This window comes from Akebia trifoliata, chromosome 7, assembly GCF_017979445.1.
Source record: "Akebia trifoliata isolate Shusen 1 chromosome 7, ASM1797944v1, whole genome shotgun sequence".
NCBI lineage: Eukaryota > Viridiplantae > Streptophyta > Magnoliopsida > Ranunculales > Lardizabalaceae > Akebia > Akebia trifoliata.
In genome coordinates, this window is record NC_141381.1 from 14,585,925 (window position 1) to 14,604,744 (window position 18,820).

Genomic DNA, 18,820 nt, shown 5'->3' on the forward strand with positions numbered 1-18,820 from the left:
AATTAATAAGTAAAACATTAATTAAAGTAAAATAAAATCTTAATAAATTAAATTAAAATTTTAAACAAATAAAATCAATTAATTAAGCCCACGGGTCAAATTTTAAGTAATGGCCCATTTATTTAAGTAGGACCCACATGATATTTATAAAAGACCCCTCAATCTGGGAGTCCTAAATAATTAAAAATATAATTAGGGAGTTCTCCAAAAACATAAAAATCTTCATTGTATGTAAGAATTAAAATCCTAATTCAAAACCCTAATTAAACAACTTATGCTTATCTTGAAAAAATCTAGTCAAACTAAAAAGTCCCAAAAAACTCTATAAAAACGAGCTTTCACAACCGAAACTCGTAGGTCAATAAAAATCCTAGGAAAGAGAGGCCAAAAACTCTCCATAGTCTTTCCAAAACATTAAGTCTTACCTAACACTTAAACCTCATTTTTTACTTAAAAAATACCTAGAAATCCTCAAAAAATACCTAGAAACCTTCAAAACACCCAAAACATCCTAAAAATATATTCAGATCTAGGAGGAGAATACCTCATCTCGATGATTGGAAGCAGATCTAATGACAGAGACAAAAGCACGAAGACTCACACGAAGAATGCTCTCCGCCAGTTTTAAGGGAATTGACCATCACAATCATCCAGGTAAATTAAGTTTCTTTTTTAAGTCATTTTTAGCTATGTAATTTTTGAGAAAAGTAGAAACCGACATTTTTCGGACATGATTGGTACCTAACACCTTCCAATCCCGTAACATGATCCACGGACCCATTCTTTTCGTAGAGTAGTATTTTTTATCGATTTTGAGTCATGTTTCGGTTCTTAGACAGCAAAACTAGGTGGTGACTCCCACACACCAAAAAATGGATTCTCCCATGCGGATTGAGGACACTTTCACTCATATCACAATCACTATCTGGTTAAAGTCCCAATATTCTAACAATGAAGTTGAGTATGAAACAAATATCACAGGATTGAAAATAACAATTGATCTCGAGGTGGATGAAATTTATGTATTCGGAGAATGAAGTCTTGTGGTTTACCAGATGACTAAAGAATGGAAGATTCAAGAATATAAATGGATTCTTTACCATGAGTATCGTGAATAACTAAACTTAAACTTCACCAGGATTTCATTCACATAAATGTCATGAGACAAGAACTAGTTCACAAATCCACTGGTTACACTTACTTCTATGATTAACATCTCAGAAGACTTGGTCATCGACCTTATTAAGATTGGCATTTAAGATGAGCCAGTTTACAGTCTACCAGAAGAAATAGAAGAGCCTGGAGAGAAACCATGGTGCTCAGACATCAAGGCATACTTAGAAGATCAAACTCTTCTACTAAATACAACACATAATGATCGGAGAATCATCCAGAAACTATCAGGATAATTCTTTTTATGTAATAGGATTCTATACAAGAAGCCGCACCATGAGATCCTTCTTCAATGTGTGACAGAAGTAGAAACGAAGTAACTGATCGAGACTATACATGGTGGATTTATGAACCCTACTAGAAGACTATGGAAACCGATTGTTATCAGCACGTCTGAAAATGCCATCTATGTCAAATTTATGCCAACAAGATTAATGTTCCACCCTCGGAATTGCACAATATGACCACCTGGCCCTTTTCACTCTAATGCATAGACATCATTAGACAGATCTCTCTGCAAGCTTCGAACAGACATCGCTTCATCTTGGTCGCTATTGACAATTTCACAAAATAGGTAGAAACCACATCCTATGCCAATGTCACAAGGGGTAATGTTCTGAAGTTTCTCAAGAATAACATCATCTGTCGATATGGTCTTCCTAGTGGAATAATAATAGATAATGCAAAGAACTTTAAGAACAAAGACATGATAAATATGTGCAAAGACTTCCAAATCAGTCAGTATAACTCTCTATCCTATAGACCCAAGATAAATGGAATAGTCGAAACCACCAACAAGAACATCAAGAAAATTATCGAGAAAATAGTTGTTATACTTATAAGGATTGGCACGACATGTTGCCATTTGCTCTTCATGCCTATCGAACGTCGTTTCAAACTTCGTTAAAGACAACTCATTATTCATTGGTGTACAGAATAGAAGTGGTCCTACATATCGAAGTCGAGATTCATTCCCTTCGAATCTTAAAGGAAGTAGAACTGGATGAAGTAGAATGTGTTCAGACTCGGTTCGACCAATTGAATTTAATAGAAAAGACACATCTTGGAGCCATTTGTCATAGTCAGATTTATCAATGGAGACTAACTCGTGCTTACACAAAAAGGTTAGGCCTCGGGATTTGTCACTAGGAAACCTTGTCTTAAAGAAAATTCTACCTATCCAAGAAGATCCTAGAGGAAAATTGACCAAACTACAGAAAACCTTTATCGTGTAGAAAGTAATGTCAAGAAGAGCTTTGATCTTTATAGAGATAGATGGAGAAGTCTTCCAATAACCAATCAATGCCAACACTGTTAAGAAATACTATGCCTAAACTATGATCTTGAGAAAATGAAAAGCCTTCTTTCTACTATCCTAAATAGTCATGTAACCCTAGTCAACCCTTTTAAGTCATCACGTTCATTTCTTAAACCTAGGACTAGGGCAAGTCATCGTCACCAACAAAAATAGGATTAAGAAAATAAAAAAATGATAAAAAAAAGAGAAAAGCCTAAAAAAATCAAAATCCTCAAATATTAAAGTACTCCTAGCCCGTATGGGGATATATTATAAACAACTAAAACTACAAAAAAAAAAATCAAAAAACTCAGACATTTGATCTTGAGCTCAATTAAAACCTCTTGCCGAAACAATTTCATGAGACACTAAAAGAGACATAATATCATATTTTCAAAACAAAAATAGACGAACCCTATGTCCAAATAATTTTAGATAAATCTAGACTCTAATATTTTTGTACCCTTCCACTACCCTTAGCCTCAGCCTCCATTTCATCCCATTTAAAGTCCTTTCCAGTCAAGGAATGATTTAGGCATCATTGTGATAGTGGCAGTATTACACGAAGACGTTATCGATCAATTCAGATCTCAAGTCTTCTTAGTCATTGAAAGATTTGAGAGGCAATCCAAATTGAATATTTAAAAAAATACATCTTAAAAAGTAGGGTCACTGATCTCGTATCTAAACTTGAGTTACCGACCCATGAGAAGTTGTCGAAAAACTTGAGAAGAGAATATAGATCAATTATTTGAGAAAGAGAATCATTACAAGAGTAAAATCGTCAATATTGCAGCTCAACTAGAGTCACCAAGCCACAGACACCTAGAGATTCTGAATATAGAAATTGTAATGTAAAAATCCAAAGAAAATATGAGCATGATTTGAAAGGATAAAGTGAAAGTCCAAAAGGGCGCTGTGAGTAAAAGAATCAGACTATGGAAAGATCAAAACCACCGACATGATGAAAACCCAAAAAAGACATTGACAAGCAAAAATGTAGAAATCGGGTCTGATAAAAATAATAACTGGCACCAAGGGCAATATGGGAAATAAAAAAATAAAAAAATAAAAAATAAAAAAATAAAAAAATGAAAAACTCCTGGCCCATAAGAGTTTAGACTGTGAACAGCAAAAATCTCTCAAAAATCCCAAGTCCCAAGTAATTGATATTCTCCTAGTATTGGGGCACTAGACAACTCTAAAGGAATCCAAGAATAGTCGACATCTATATTCTCAATAATTGGTAAGGGCATGGAAGTCGTTGAAATTTAAAAATGTTTTGAAACTCTAAATCTATCATATTCATTCGAAGAAGACAAGTCACAAGGATTGAAACATTTTCAAAACTACTATTTTGGTTGATAATAAAAAATATAGGACTTATTCAGCAAAATTATATGTTTTTAAAACAATAGATATACCTACGGCCAAGTAAATAAAAAACCTATTTTTCTTTCCATTCAAAGTCTTAAATTTCATGTGACATTTTGCTAATAAATAAAAAATACAAAATAGAGATACAACATCAATCATACATCTCAACGAGAAATGAAGAAAGAAGTCAAGTTTCTCCTCTAAAGCACAGATTCGTGCAGGTTGTCTAATCATTACTATCTCAGCATCTGAAGCATCATGACTTACCAAGTAAGATGAAAAGGCATCAAAATGTGGGTTCTAGGCAAGTCTCTTTTGCAAGTCGTCAATCTTAATCCTCAACACAAAGGACACATCACTCCTCAAAGACTCGAGTCGGGCTATCTGAGTCTTTAGCTCATTATTAGATCACAGTCAAAGTGTCTTGATCTTCATATGAAACACAATCATCTCTTCTAGTTGATCACAATGATTGAAGAAATAGGTACAAGATGGCCACACTTGGACCAGAGGTGTGACACCAACTCTTTCAACAATCTATTTTTAGATCCAAAACTTATAGTTCAAAAAGGAATGACTTGGAAATGTGGGTTGGTCTAGAATCATGACATTCTTCCAAGCTTTCTACATTCGGTCCTATAATTTCCACGATGGAAATGAGGAGAAAAGAACCCAACCAACTTGCTAAAATTTCCATGGAACACTATGCCTTGTTCTTCGCCAAATTGTCTCAACACGCGAAGAGAGATATAAGGAGTAGCACCCATCAAACCAATTAACATGGTAGAGCAACGTTTTTGGAAAAATAGTACGGGAGACATCAAAATCAACGCCTCATCATTAGACAAACTCTGTAAGCCTTTGAACCAACCCAAATTGCCACCAAAATGGATAGGGAGCTTTCTTGTTTATCAAAACAACCAGATCAACATGAACATTGAAAGGATGGCTAATAGCCATAGTTGAAACCAAATGATCAAAGAACCAAAACTACATAAAGAGGGAAGTTAATTAAAAGTTTATCTAATTCATAATGTTTTCAAACTTAAAAAAAATGAACAAAATACAGACTATATCTCCAAAAACAAATAAATAAAATAACAATAGAAAAAATTTATATAAATAAAAATAAAAATATAAAAAAATATAAAAAAAATTAGAAAAATAAAAATGTAGTTATTGCAAATTCAATATCAAATTGACGAAACATGTTTAGATTTCAAAATTCACCACTTTTGTCAAATTAAAGACTTCAAATGAGCTCAATGCCACGAGGTCAAGAAATTGAAAAGGCCAACCCTATTAGACCTCATGCTTGGGTAGCCAATTTTCATAAAATCCATCAACTATTTGGTGTTTTCAAAATTTGCTTGAGCAAAATTCTTAAGCTCGTACAAATGGGGGTAAAGTCTATTCTTTGTAGTTCTTTGCACCCAACTCATGCAAAGAAGGGCAACTATAAACACCCCAATTTGAATAAGCCTCGTATAGAAAAGGCCCAAAAAAATCAAAATAGGCTTAAAGCCTGAGCCCTCCAAAATCACTTTTATTCAAAATAAAGGATTTTTAAGGCCCAATTAACCTAAAGGTCCACTATAAAACTCATTAAGTCTAATTATTAACCTCATATCTAAAATCCCAAAGCAATTTCCCTTAAAGCCCATGAAAGGCCCTCGATCTGCGAATGTGGATACGATTTTTCTTTTTGGAAGTTGCCACATAGTTTTATGGTCTAGGAATAAAAAAATGACTATAATGGATAAGAAACATAAAACTACGAATAGATTATGGGTACGGAGATCAGATTACAAGATTGGAAGGTTTTAGGTACTAAACTCGATCGACGAAAATCGGTCTCTATTCCTATCAAATATTTACTTAGCACAAAACAATCTAAATTCAGAATAAAAATAAATAAATTATCTTTACTTTTACTTGAGTGATTATGACAATGGTTCCCTCAGAATTTGGCGGTGAGCATTCCTCGTGTGAATCTTCTTGCTTTATTTTTATTTTTAGATTTACTTTCGATCTTAGAGATAAACACAACAGCTAATTGGTTAGCTAAAAGAGGAGTTTTGTATGAGAATTTTTGTATTTTAGATGTTTTAAGTATTCCTAGGAACCTTTACCATATCCTCCTTGAGGATATAAATGTTTTTTTATTTTCGACATTAGTAGATTTCAATAAATCAGGGTGGGGCCCTTTATAGCCTTAGCTTATCGATAAAAAAAAACTTTTTTGGGTATTTTTTAGGTTGAAAATTAGGACTTGGGAGTTAGGTATTGACTTGGGACTCAAAATTTAGGATTTTGAAAAAGTTTTGGAAAGTTTTTGACTTTGTTTTACTAGGATTTTTCTTGAGCTACCAAGTTTGGTAATGAAGGCCCCTTTTTAAAGAGTTTTGTTGATAAGATTAGGATTTTATTAAGTCTCTTAGAGATAAGATCTATCTCTAACTAATACTTTAAATGATTTAGATAAGATTTTAATTAGGTTTTATTTTTTGACTTGCATAGAATGAGAATTTTGAAATTTTGAAGAACCCCCCAATTTAGGACCCCCTGTAGAAGGTTCTTTATTAAATACCAAGTAGGCCCCACTTGAATAAATGGGCCACCAATAAAATTTTTAGCCCATAGGCTTAATTAATTGAATTTATTTGCTCAAAAATTTTAATTTGATTTATTAAGATTTTATTTTACGTTAATTAATATTTTAATTATTAGATTTAGATTTTAGAATTTTAGAATTGAAAAATTATCGTTTTGCTCTCAAAGAGGACTTTTGAATGGGGATGTCGTTTTTTAACATTTTGGAATGTTTTAGAATCAATTTTTTGTAAGGAATTCAATGAGAGTATTGGTTTGTATCACTTATGGGTTTTTGACACGAAATGATCGTGAACCCTACGAGGGACATTTTGATAATTTTGTGAAAATTAACGAACCAGTTTATTTGATTTTAGTTTATTATTTTATGTGTTCGAAATGATTTTCCTAAGCGTAATGTAGTCTCTAGGGATGTTTTGGTGGTAGGGGTATTTTGATAATTAGATCATTTTTTGATGATTTTTCTCATAAAGCTGAATTTTGTCTCAAAATAATGATTTTTATATTTTGGGTCATATTTTCCTAATGTAGCATGGTTTCTAAAGTTTGTTCACTTGAAATATCTCATCCGAACTTAGGAAACACCTCTAGTAACAAATAAATTATTTTAGAATATTCATCTATCATTGGGAATCATCGCAATCAAGTTGACGAATTGATTAATCAGGCGAGTGCAAAAATAGGGTGTCTACAACCCACCAACCTTCTAAAAGCCCATTAAATCCAAATCCAATTAATTTCCAACATCACCATAGCCTAAACCCAAATCCAAACCTAAACCTAACCTAACTTAAACCACTAACCAATCCTAATCTTAATATACAAAAAAGCCTATCCTAAATCAAACCTTTACCCAAGTCATAATCATATCCATAATCTTAACCAATCACTACAAAAAATCAATGATCATCAAGAGGGACACATGTCACTCCCATAACCAATCTCTCAAAAGAAACTATTCTCATCATTCTCACCACTATTCTCACACCTCAACCCACACCCTATGTCATAAACCTACCCCCATCACTTTTTCCAAACCCTTATCACAAGCAACACCCACATCCTTCTCCTTAATCAATTCACCTAACCCACACCTCCTTGTACCTTTTTTCCATGTGTCACCATCTCCTCCACCCTCTCAAAATATCAACACCTACCTCTCCTTACATAACCATTTTCTAACCAACACCCCAACCCTTAATCTCACTTAATACTCAACCCATATGGGTTGAAAGATCTAACTCACATGGGTTGAAAGATCCAACCTACTTGAATAATAAACAATCCACTTACACAATTTTTCATATCTACCCCTTCCTTAACCTAAAATTTTCTACACCACATTCACAAGTCTTATGTCATTTTTCATCATTTCATATTTTCACCTCATCTTACCCCTAAAACAACCTCAAAGTTCTATAAAAACTTACCAATCTCTCACAGACCCCAAAGACTTGAATCCTCTCTCAAGCCTCAACACTCACATCTCTTATCTTCTCAACTCTAAGAGCCATCTTACTTATCAACTCTCAAAAAAATCTGTCAACTCTACGAACTTCATCATCTCTATCAACTCTCTCAATCCTTCATCTCTCTTATGCTCCTCTGAAAATCCCTCAACTTAACACTCACAATCCCTACACTATCATCCTCAAGTTTAAATACAAGATCAATAAGATATATTAGAACATCAAGAAGAAGAAAATTTAAAAAAAAGAGGATTCCAAAGATAAGATAGAGTAAGGACAAAGTGAAGTAAAAAAATCCCCCCCTTTTCTTCTCTATCTTTCCTCTTCTATCGTTCTTATTTTTCTTATTTTATTTTTAATTTAGATCAATCCTAGGATGTAGTGGACACCTCACTTAGACTCGATAGATTGGGTGGTTCAATTAAAGGATAGGAGTTGAAAACCATTTTCAAAAAACCTTCTTTAAAAAAATCTCACCACTCTCAAAAAAGGCTAAAGGCATTGGATCCTTTCTCTTTGAAAAAAACCCATAACCACCAAGCCCATAGTTTTAATTTGTATGTCTTAAAGGCATTGATCACAATAGGGGGCTCATTCCTCAATAAGGATGTAATGACCAAAAAATTTCAATTTGTATCTCGAGGAAATATTTGTATTTGTTTCAGTTGACGTTAAAAGTATGGATCCTTAATTTCAAATATTTGAGAAAAATTAACTTCACCAATACATTCAAAAGGATTGAGAAACATACTTTAGCCTATAAGCACTCCTTAATCAGAAGATGATAAAAAAAGCTATCAAATCCTCGAGTATCGCATCAAGTATTTATCAAATAGGTAAACGACAATTCAGGGACATAATTTGGAAAATCTAATTTTACCATTTGTTTCATGTAAAAAATACACAAAATAGAGTATAATAATGTTTGAATTGACATTCAAGAAAAATAAATTCCTGAAATGACATGCGTCCCCACTTAAGTATAAATATCAAGTCCCATAAGAAAAATATGATTTTTCTTATTCTTCTTACTAAATAAAACTCAGCCTTATTTTTCTCGATATTTTCAACTCAGATCTACGTCAAACGAGAATAATCCGAACTTTGTCACAAGAAGGAAAGTTCTTGATCTGGTCGCGAGTTTTGTGTAGACATTAGAAACTTTGATTTTCATTCGAGAAAAATCTTTGTGATTGGTCGGAGACGATCCTTATCTTCGATTAACCGTCGAAAATAGTCCGAGGTAGGATTCCTTTCCTTCTACCCTCTAGTTATATGCAAATTTTATAGAAAAATACTTTTAATCTTAGAAATTTTGATTATTCTTCCAATTATTGATTATTTCTTTAAATTCACGTATGTTTGAATGGATTGAATCATGTTTTTCGATAGATTTTGGTTTACTAAATGTGATTTAAGTATTTTATAAGTTGTATAATGTTTTAAAAATAATTTGATAGTATTTGTATAATTTCGAATGATTTTTGATAAAAAAAATCTGAAAACAAATAAAAAAATTTCAAGCTTCCCGCTTTAATTTTTGATAGTAAATGTTCTCTTTAATTTTTTACTTTCCATTTACTTTACATTTACTGTAAGTTCTTTAATAAAATTATGGTTTTACCCCTCATTTGAAATTTTAGTTATGGTTTTAAGATCTAAATCTCATCGTATCAAAATATAATTTTTGATTTTAAGAACAAAACATAAATCTTGACGTTTTTGCCTAATTTTTAAAATACAATATCTTTATCATTCATTTGAATTAAGCTATAAAAATTACATGGTGTTTACACGTTGTCGAAGACTTTCATTTAAAAAACTCATTTTTTTCAATACTTCGCCAAATTTTCATAAATTTTTAATTTTAACGTGTGTAGATACGTGGTTCTCAATTACGATGGCTACATCTATTAAGGTTTGGAGTCGCCACCATTCATATTGTAAATGGGTGTGAATGGTCACCCGATGTACATGTTTTAAAAAATGTGTCATTTTTGGCACGTAGTGACTCGCAATGGATAAGGTATTGATCAACCTCGAGATCGGGGTAAGTGGCTCGATCGGAGAAATGGGAAGGTGTTAAGCACCCTTTTCTCCCCGCCAAGTGGCGGTAACCTCAGCACAACTCGATCATTTTGATTAAAAAAATGTGAAAAATAAAATGCCATGTGTTGTGCATTTGTACCCTAAGTAGGGGTTTATTTTTTGTTTTATTATAGGATCATCCCATTGAAGGGGATGATCTTTATAAACCTTTGCCTTGAGGACCAAATGTGATTTGAAAAATATTGGCTAAGGTTTAGGATCCATTTCTCATGAGTTGAAAGGGAACCACACACCGATTGCCTCAAAATGATTTAAGGATTAAAATCGATTTTATTTTAAAAAGGGATTAGAACCCCTATACTTTCAATCAAACCAAAGTTCGATCTATCGGAGATAGGGGAGGGGGAACATTGTATCTTAGAGGCTTTCTAAAATACAAATTAAAGAGATGAGGGGGAGTAATAGAAGAAGAAAGTGGAGAGGGTAGAGAGAGAGAGAGGGGGGTGTTTTGTTGAACCCACCTTGAAGCTTCAATCTTTCTTTTCTTTCCTTTCTTCTTCTTCTCCATTGTCTTTTAAGGTCCTTAGTAGAATGTAAGAATGAAATTCTTTTTTTTAGGAGATAATGAGAGAAAGTAGTGAGGAGAGGAGTAAAGTTGAGTTCAGTTTTTTTTTTATGAGACTTGGGGGGAAAATATTTTAAGGGAGAATTAGTAGTATTTGGTAATCCATTTTGGGAAGAGGAGGGGATATTTATAGATGTTTGAAGGGTATTTTTAGGGGTATAATGGGGTGAAGAGTTGAGAGGAAGGATAATGGCATAGGTTTTTAAGGATGGAGGGTATGAAATTTGGAGTTAAAGGGAGGGTAATTGTATAATGAATGAAAATGGGTAATGTTTAAATCCAAATGATTTGGATCTTACCCAAACCATTTGGGTAAAGTGAGTGGTGAGATGAGATGAGTGATGGACAATGGTGGTGTAAGGGGTTAGGTGTTTGATTGAGTGTTAAGTTGATGGAAGAGGTAAGGTGTTTAGATTTAGGGGGATGGATAATGTAAGAGGTTGGTTGGTTGGATTTTGGGAGAATTTAGAGGATGATGACATGAAGCAAAGGTGATGAAAGAGTGAGGTGATGAGGTATGTTGATTGGTGATGGTGGTTGTTTGATTAGAGATTAAGGTATGGATTAGTTTGGTGATGATGATGGGAGGTGTGGGTTGTGATGTAAGTTGGTAGAGTATTTTAGGGGAAGATGATGGATTAGGGTGTAGAAGATATGGGTTGTGATGTGGGTGGTTGATGGTGTTAGAGAAGGGCGACAGGTTAGGGTGTAGAAGATATGGGTTGTGATGTGGGTGGTTGTTGGTGTTAGAGAAGGGTGATAAGTTAGGTTAGGATAGGGTATGGGTTGAGATGATTTTTGGAGAGAAATGATAGGTTAGATGAATTGTTTAAAGAAAGGTGACGGGGGTAGGTGATTAGATGAGGGAGGTGAAAGGGGATGATGACATGTGTCATCTTTTGATGATTATAGGGTGATTGATTGATGTGGGTAGTGGTTTATGGGTTAGGGTTGCATGTTGGATAATGAATTGGGATATGGGTTTGGGCTTAGGGGCATTAGGCTTGGGTTTTAGGAAAGATTAGGGATTTTATGAATTGGTTTTGGGTTATTTTGAATTGGGTCTTTGAGGGTGGGTAGGTTGTAGGGTTTTAGGTGATATGGGATTGAATTTTAGGTTAGGGGGGAGGTGAGAGATTGATTTTGGAGAATTGAGAGTTTGTGGGCCTTAGGTGGGTTTAGGATATTTTTGGATTCGAAAGTGGGACGGTGAAGGGTAAGTGTCGCAAGTCTCATTTTTTAATTTTATTCCTTTTATTTTTTATTTTTGAATCATTGGTTTGATAAAAAATACCACGTGTTGGCAAATCGGACTTTTTAGGCCCATTAAAAATTTTTATTGGAAATTGGGTATTTCTGGATACAAGAGCGGAGCGATGAAGGTTGGGAAGGTATAAGGTAAATCAAATCCCTTTGGTGCGTCCCCTAGACCATTAGGAGGTCTTAGGGGCATTGGCTCGATCAAAATGCCATCTTTCAATGATTTGGACCTTTGAAGCTCGTTGGCACAAATTAATATTTTTGAGCTTTTCCGATTGCTGAGCAGTGAAGGTGGTGCGCCAAATCTTTATGGATGGACCCACTAGACCATTAGGAGGTCTTAGGGGCCTCGTTTTTTATCAAAATGCCATATTTTAATAATTCGAGCCTTCGAGGCCTGTTGGCCAAGTTTATTGGAAAACTACTATTTTTGGGCCCTTTCGAGTGGGGGTCCGTTCAAATTGGGGTATCTACAACTGCCTTATTTGCAGGAATTGCCTGCAAAGAATAGACTAAATCCCTATTTGTACTAGCCAAAAAAATTTGTTAAAACACAACTTCGAATTACCGATTGAATTGATGATTTTTGTAGAAAATGGCTACTCAAACACGGGGTCTGATAGAGTTTTGTCTTATTAATTCCTTGATCTCGATGGCGCGGAGCTCGTGTGAGACCTTGGATTTGATGAAAATTTGACGATTTTTAAAATTCTTGTATTTCTTCAGTCATGTTTTAACAAAGCGGAATTGACTACAAGTAGAAAGGGTTTTTGATACTCTTTTTTATTTTTTATTTTATTTATTTATTTATTATTTTATTTTTGTATTTTTGACCTTTTTATTTGATTTTTTTTTTGTATTTTTGTATTTTTTGTATTATTATTTTTTTTGACTGATCCGTTCTTGAGGTACGGATAGCGTTTTCCTATGTTCATTCGTATTTTGAGTACGGATGACTTTGATTTTGTCTCATCTGTTCTTCTGGAACGGATAGCATGGTTCCTTGCTTCATCCGTGCCTAAAACGCGGATTGAATACTATTTTCCTTACCCATACTAGTAGTACGGACCAGTAAGAATTTTGAACGCTTAAAGCCTGCACGTCCTTTCATTTTCAATTCTTTTTCGATTTTTCTTCGGTTTCCTCTCTCTCTCTCTCTCTCTGGCGATTTCCCTTCCTTTCTCTTCATTTTTCTTTAATTTCCTTGATTTGGGCATTTGGTGGATTGGTTTGGAAGATTTGGAGCCCTTTTTGTGAGTACTTGGACGTTCGTGGAAGCGCCTTAATGCCTCTAGGAGTTCGTTTTGTGCTACGATTTGGTCGTGAGTTTTCTCATTTTTCTCTTTGATCTTTTTCTTCCTTGCCTATTTTGTATGAGAACATTGATTTTGCCTCAGACACAAACATTTCTTTTTTTTTTTGCCACCTTTGTTGCTTTTTTGCTCTAATTTATTTACACAATTCTTTGAGCCCTTGGGATGAATACTCTCATCTTTTGAAATTTTATCATGTTTTGAAACAATATATATTGCCCTTTATTATTGATTGTTGTCGTCTTGTTTTGCCTACTTCTCTTTCGTTATTCGATTGGATATGAATGCATGGACTATTAATGGATGGTGGATTTGTGAAACTTTGAGGGGTTGGGGTTTATTTTGAATGAGAATATCCCAGGATGTTTGGGAATTAGGGATTGTGGTAAAGGGTTGATGAAGGTGTGGTGTGGCTTGGGTGATGATCTGTAACTCGAATTGTGAGTCATGATTTGTATGGTGGTGTGATCTTTGGTTAAAAAAATTAAAGAATGATGAGCGGGTTCGGGGATGGTCGAGGTCATTGATTGAATGGTTATGGGTCATGAAATTGATGAAAATTTTGAGGTGTCGGCTATGAAAGTGAGTTTTGAGTGATCATTGGGACTGGTGGCTTTGTTATTTGGGTGGATGACTCGTGTTTTGTAGGGGTGAGGTAAGGTTGGGTGGTTTGCCAAGGGTTCGGGAATGTTTTGGCGTTTTAACGGAAAGGGTTGGACTATTTGATAGTTTGCCAAGGGTTCATGAATGTTTTTGGCGTTTTAACGGAAACGGGTGTGGTAAGAGTTTTAACTTCAATGATAGGTTGATGGTTGGAGAGATTGTTAGATGATGATTGTGGGAATAGGGTGATTTTAGGGACTGTTCGGGGTAGGGTTTCGGGGTGTTTTGGAATAGAGTCAAGGGCTGTTTTGGTCATGGAGTGGGGTAGTTCAGGGATGGTTTTGAGCTAAAAGTGGGGGTAGTTCAAAAGCTATTTTGGGGTAAGGATTGACCGGTTAGGGGGTGGTTTTAAGGATTGAATTTAGACTGTTTAGGTCAAGTCGAACTTATTCTCCTCTCTCATTTTTGTTTCCCTTTGCTTGTTTAAAATATGAACATTTTGACTTGTTTTGGGCATCCTCACTTCTCTTTTCTTCAAATAACCTTCTCGTCTCGATTGTGATGAATGATTAATTGGTTTGGCATGGGCATAGGCTTGGTTAGGTAAGAAGGGCTTTTTAGGCAAGCAAATGATTGGTTGATTAAGTATGGTATAAGTTTGGGGGGGTTATTAGAGGTTTGCATGGGTTTAAAATTGGGTTAGAACCGAGTTTGACCGTGTTAGGACTGTGTTTGATTGGGTTTTGACTTGGGTTGACTGGGTTTTGAATAGGGTTGACTAGGTTATAATGGGTTAAATTGGGTTGACTAAGTTAAACTGGGTTGACTGAGTTAAATTGGGTTGATTGGGTTAAATTGGGTTGACTGGGCTAAATGGGTTGAAACTGGGCTAAATGGGTTAAACTGGGTTGACTAGGCTTCAGATTGGGTTGACTGAGTTGAACTAGGTTTGACTGAGTTAAATTGGGTTGACTAATCTAAATGGGTTAAACTGGGTTGACTGAGTTGACTAGGCTTCAGACTGGGTTGACTAAGTTGAATTGGGTTTGACTGAGTTAAATTGGGGTGACTAAGTTTGACTGAATTTGATGATTTAACTGAGTTAACTTGGGTTGAAACTGGGTCGGTTGGGTTGAATAGATTTGATGGTTTGACTGAGTTAAATTGGGTTAACTGGGTTGAAAATAGGTTTGACCGGGTTTACTGACTTTAAACCGGGTTGACTGAGTTAAATTGGGTTGACTAGTTAACTGGGTTTAGGCCCATAGGACACTTTTCTTGTCGACTCAAGAACTTATTACCTTGCAGATGGGTAGAGAGCGGAGGACCAGAGTGGCGCATCAATCATCTGACGAGGAGGAAGAGGCCCTACCTAGGACCCGAACTCGTTTTACTTTGGGAGTCCGGTATAGCGACGGAGTATGGCTGGCCGAGACAGCCTTTGCATAGGCCTGATTCGTCTTTAGTAGCTGGTTCATCTTCAGGCAGTAAGGCGGAGGAGGCCAGTACTTCTCAAAGTAGTCCAGCTGAAGATATCCCCAGTAGCAGTGGTGGGAGAGGCAGATGTGGTAGCCGAGGTCAGGCGGACGGGGCTGTAGGCGTGGGCAGAGTAGGTAGAGAGGTTCCCAAGGTCGAGATCCCTGCGGAGGAGAGCTAGAGAGTTCCAGATACCTCTCTTCTTCATGGCCTAGGGAGGCATGTTTTGATACTGGTATGACTAGATATCCCTACGCCTAATCCTTCAGCTAGCTTTAGGGAAGGTGGAGCGCGTTTCTCTCTACTGCTGCCCTATTTTCTGACGAAATCCGCACGTAGTTTGCTATAGTAAGCTTTGGAGCTTTTCTTCAGATCCCCGCACTCAGGGCGGATCGACCCTTATTTTTAGCCATGGTAGAGAAGTGGTTCCCCGCAACTCATTCTTTTCATATGTCAGACGTAGAGATAGGCATCAGGCCTTCTAATTTTTTTGCAATTACAGGCATAATAATGGATGGAGAACCTTTACCCTTAGCTATGTTGACTGTACGGAAGGTGGGAGATTTGCTAGGCATTACTAGAGTTCCCGCCTCCATAGTGGGGAAGATGGGCATGATTAGTACAGAGGTCTTGATGGAGCTGTTATTGATTGAGGGAGAGGATGGGCCCCCCCACACTTATAGAGAGAGATCAGCCCGATTTGGAGACAGAGACTTTGATACCGTCTTTCGAATTTGCTTCATTTTTCTTATTGGTAGTTGTTTCTTTTTGGAGGACGATTCTTCCGTTTCTACCACCTTCCTCTCGGTTATGCACGATATTGATCACATCGGGGATTTTGACTGGGGGAGCCTGATCTATGACACTATTTTGGAGGGCCTAAATCGAGTCATGGATGGGATCACTGCACCCCGTGAAGCTGGGATCTCCACACGCTTTCTTTTGGCAATTTGTTGAGGCAAAATAGATCTCAATTTCATTTCTTCTCAGTTTCTTTCTCAAAATCTAGTTCATTGTCTGATGGTTTCTTTCTTTTCCCAGATTTTTGTTCACGTATATTTTCCATTCTACCTGCCTACCCATCATCATCCCGATGAGGGTTATCCTTTGGGCGTATTTTGGGTTACTAGAGATGTTAGGGCTATGAAGAACAGCCCTAGGAGTGCCCGGGCCCACATCGATCGATGTAGTCTCCGGGACGTGAGTACTTGAACCTTTTCTCTCCATTCTTTTAAAATTGAAATTATCTATTTTTTTCATCTGACTATTTCTTTTGCAGATCTTCTTTGTCACTCTACGAGATCACCCCCACACTGTAAGCAAGAGGCAAGAGGTGAGGAACGCCTACAGGCGTAACACCAGACAACAGCGTTACCCTTATTTCATTAGAGAGCAGAGGTACACGTTTTATCTAGGGGAGCGCTTGTTCTTCCAGCATGACGAGAGCCTTCACATCCCTATCGCTCCACCTGAGCCTATTTCGAGGGCTATGACGGTGGATGAGTATCTTGCCCAAGCGAGGGGCGTAGATGTGGCTGGACTGGTGAGAGAGGGTGATTACCAGGCTTGGTTCCAAGAGGCATCCATTGGGTACATTATTCCTGTAGTCACTGCTTGGGCTGGGATTACAGAGATTGGAGTGGTCATGCTAAAGGAGCATACTATCACCGTACGTATTCTGCCACTGTCTCTATTTCCTTAGAACTTTCTATTGCTCGGGTAAACTAGATTCGTTTAATGACGTTTTTTTTTTAGGCCTCAACAACCTCAAGGGTTAACGGGAATTCTTCCCAATTGTTTAGAACTTCCCCTTCTCTGAGGGGGTGAATGAGATGCGAAAGTGATTTGTTGGGTGATTTGGTCGGTGGTTCGGAGATGACTATGATCTCCAATTGATCTTTGTCAAGTTGGGGCATAGTCCCTCCCAAGCTTGGTGGGATGACGACTGATGCCCAGTCGATGCCAGTGGGGAATGGTGATTTTTTCTCTTGGCTCGTGGTGGTTTCCACGTTGGTGGATTCTGGAATCGCTTTTGATAGACTTTCATCAGAATCCCCATTGAATAAGACATCAATGCCTTCTATGAAGGATGATTGGGACTCAACGACTAAGTCTTCTTGACTGTGCTGGGGTTTGAAACTCACTATTTTCTTCTTTCTGGCTGGCTTTGTTGACAATGGTTCTGAAAGACTGTCGGGTCTGACTTGTGATTTTAGGAAATTCACGCTGATATGAGGAATCCTGCCCAGATTCCAAACATTAGGCTCACGATTTTGTTTTCTGGCTAACCGGAGTTCCCTTTTTTTATCGTTCATTTCCATAATATCTTTTTTCGTGGGCTTGAATCCCAAACCAAAATAAGGAGTATGTTTCTTTGCTTCAACTGGCGTAGCTTTCCCTTTTCCTCCCGGTCCTAACCCTTGCTTGGGTCGATAACCTGCCTTTTTGAAGACCTGACCAATCATCAAATTTGCCCTTGATAGTTCTGCCTTCACCTTCTTTTTCCCTTTTTCAACGTGGTTAACAGCAGCAAACTGTTAAGAATGATATAACGCCTTGTCTTTCGTCATCTCTATGTCAATAAAGGGGACGTCTGGAGCTCTCCCAGCTGGAATCAAGTTTTCTGCTAGTACATATATCATCCTCTGTCCCATAATAAATTTGACTCTTTGATGCAAAGAGAAAGGCACTGCCCCAGCAATATGAATCCATGGCCTGCCCAGTAGCAAGTTGAAAGTTGTAGGTATCTCCATGACCTCGAATGTTACCTCGAAGGTGAAGGGTCCTATAGTAATTGGTAAATCTATCTCTCCCAGAGAGTCTCTTCTCGAGCTGTCGAAACCTCGGACAACCATATTGTTGGGTTTAACATGCGACCAGTCCGCATTAAGTTTTCGAAAGGTTTCGAGAGGACAGACATTGAGGGCTGAACCATTATGGATTAACACCCTAGCAACCATCATGCCCTTGCACATGACCATGATATTTAGTGGCTCGACGTGCCCCCGTCCCTCTGGCACGAACTCACTTTCTGTGAAGACGATGGGGTTGGGAGCCATGATTTGACCCACTGTTTGTTCTAACTATGCCGACGAAGTAGTTGTAGGTACATACGATTTTTCCAGAATTCTCAACAATGCTTCTTGATGTTCTTCTGACTTTTGTAGCAGACCCAGGATGCTGATCTGAGCCGGCTGTTTGTTCAGTTGATCCAAGACATTGTGCTCACTCTTACGAATGAGTTTAATGAAGTCTGCTGCTTCCTTGTCTGTCACCTTCCCTATTTTCTCTTCTTTGTCCTCTTCGTTTATCTTGCCCTTGCCCTTTTCCTTTCTTTTTTCCTCATTCACTGTTTCTTTTGTTTCTTCCCTGATGCATACCCCTTTTTCTGGTAACTTTTGGCACCTCCCTGCCTTTGTCATATGGCCAATGTCAGCCACCATTGTTTTCTTCATGGTCTCAACCATTGCGGTTGTGGTGATGGTGGTCTCGTAGCTCCAAGGAATTGCTTGGTTGGAGCTATAGGGGAATGGTTTAGGTGAGCGGATGGTCATTGGAGGTGGGT

The 18,820-nt window shown here is 37.0% G+C and overlaps 1 protein-coding gene across 1 annotated transcript; it reads left to right on the plus strand.

The window, feature by feature from the left end:
* The first annotated feature begins 15,765 nt into the window (after positions 1-15,765).
* Positions 15,766-16,957, plus strand: LOC147398256 (uncharacterized). Its single transcript, XM_086446687.1, has 3 exons — positions 15,766-16,200; positions 16,297-16,455; positions 16,535-16,957. Exons 1-3 carry the CDS (start codon positions 15,766-15,768, stop codon positions 16,955-16,957), a joined length of 1,017 nt encoding a protein of 338 aa, XP_086302813.1.
* Positions 16,958-18,820: the final 1,863 nt, after the last annotated feature.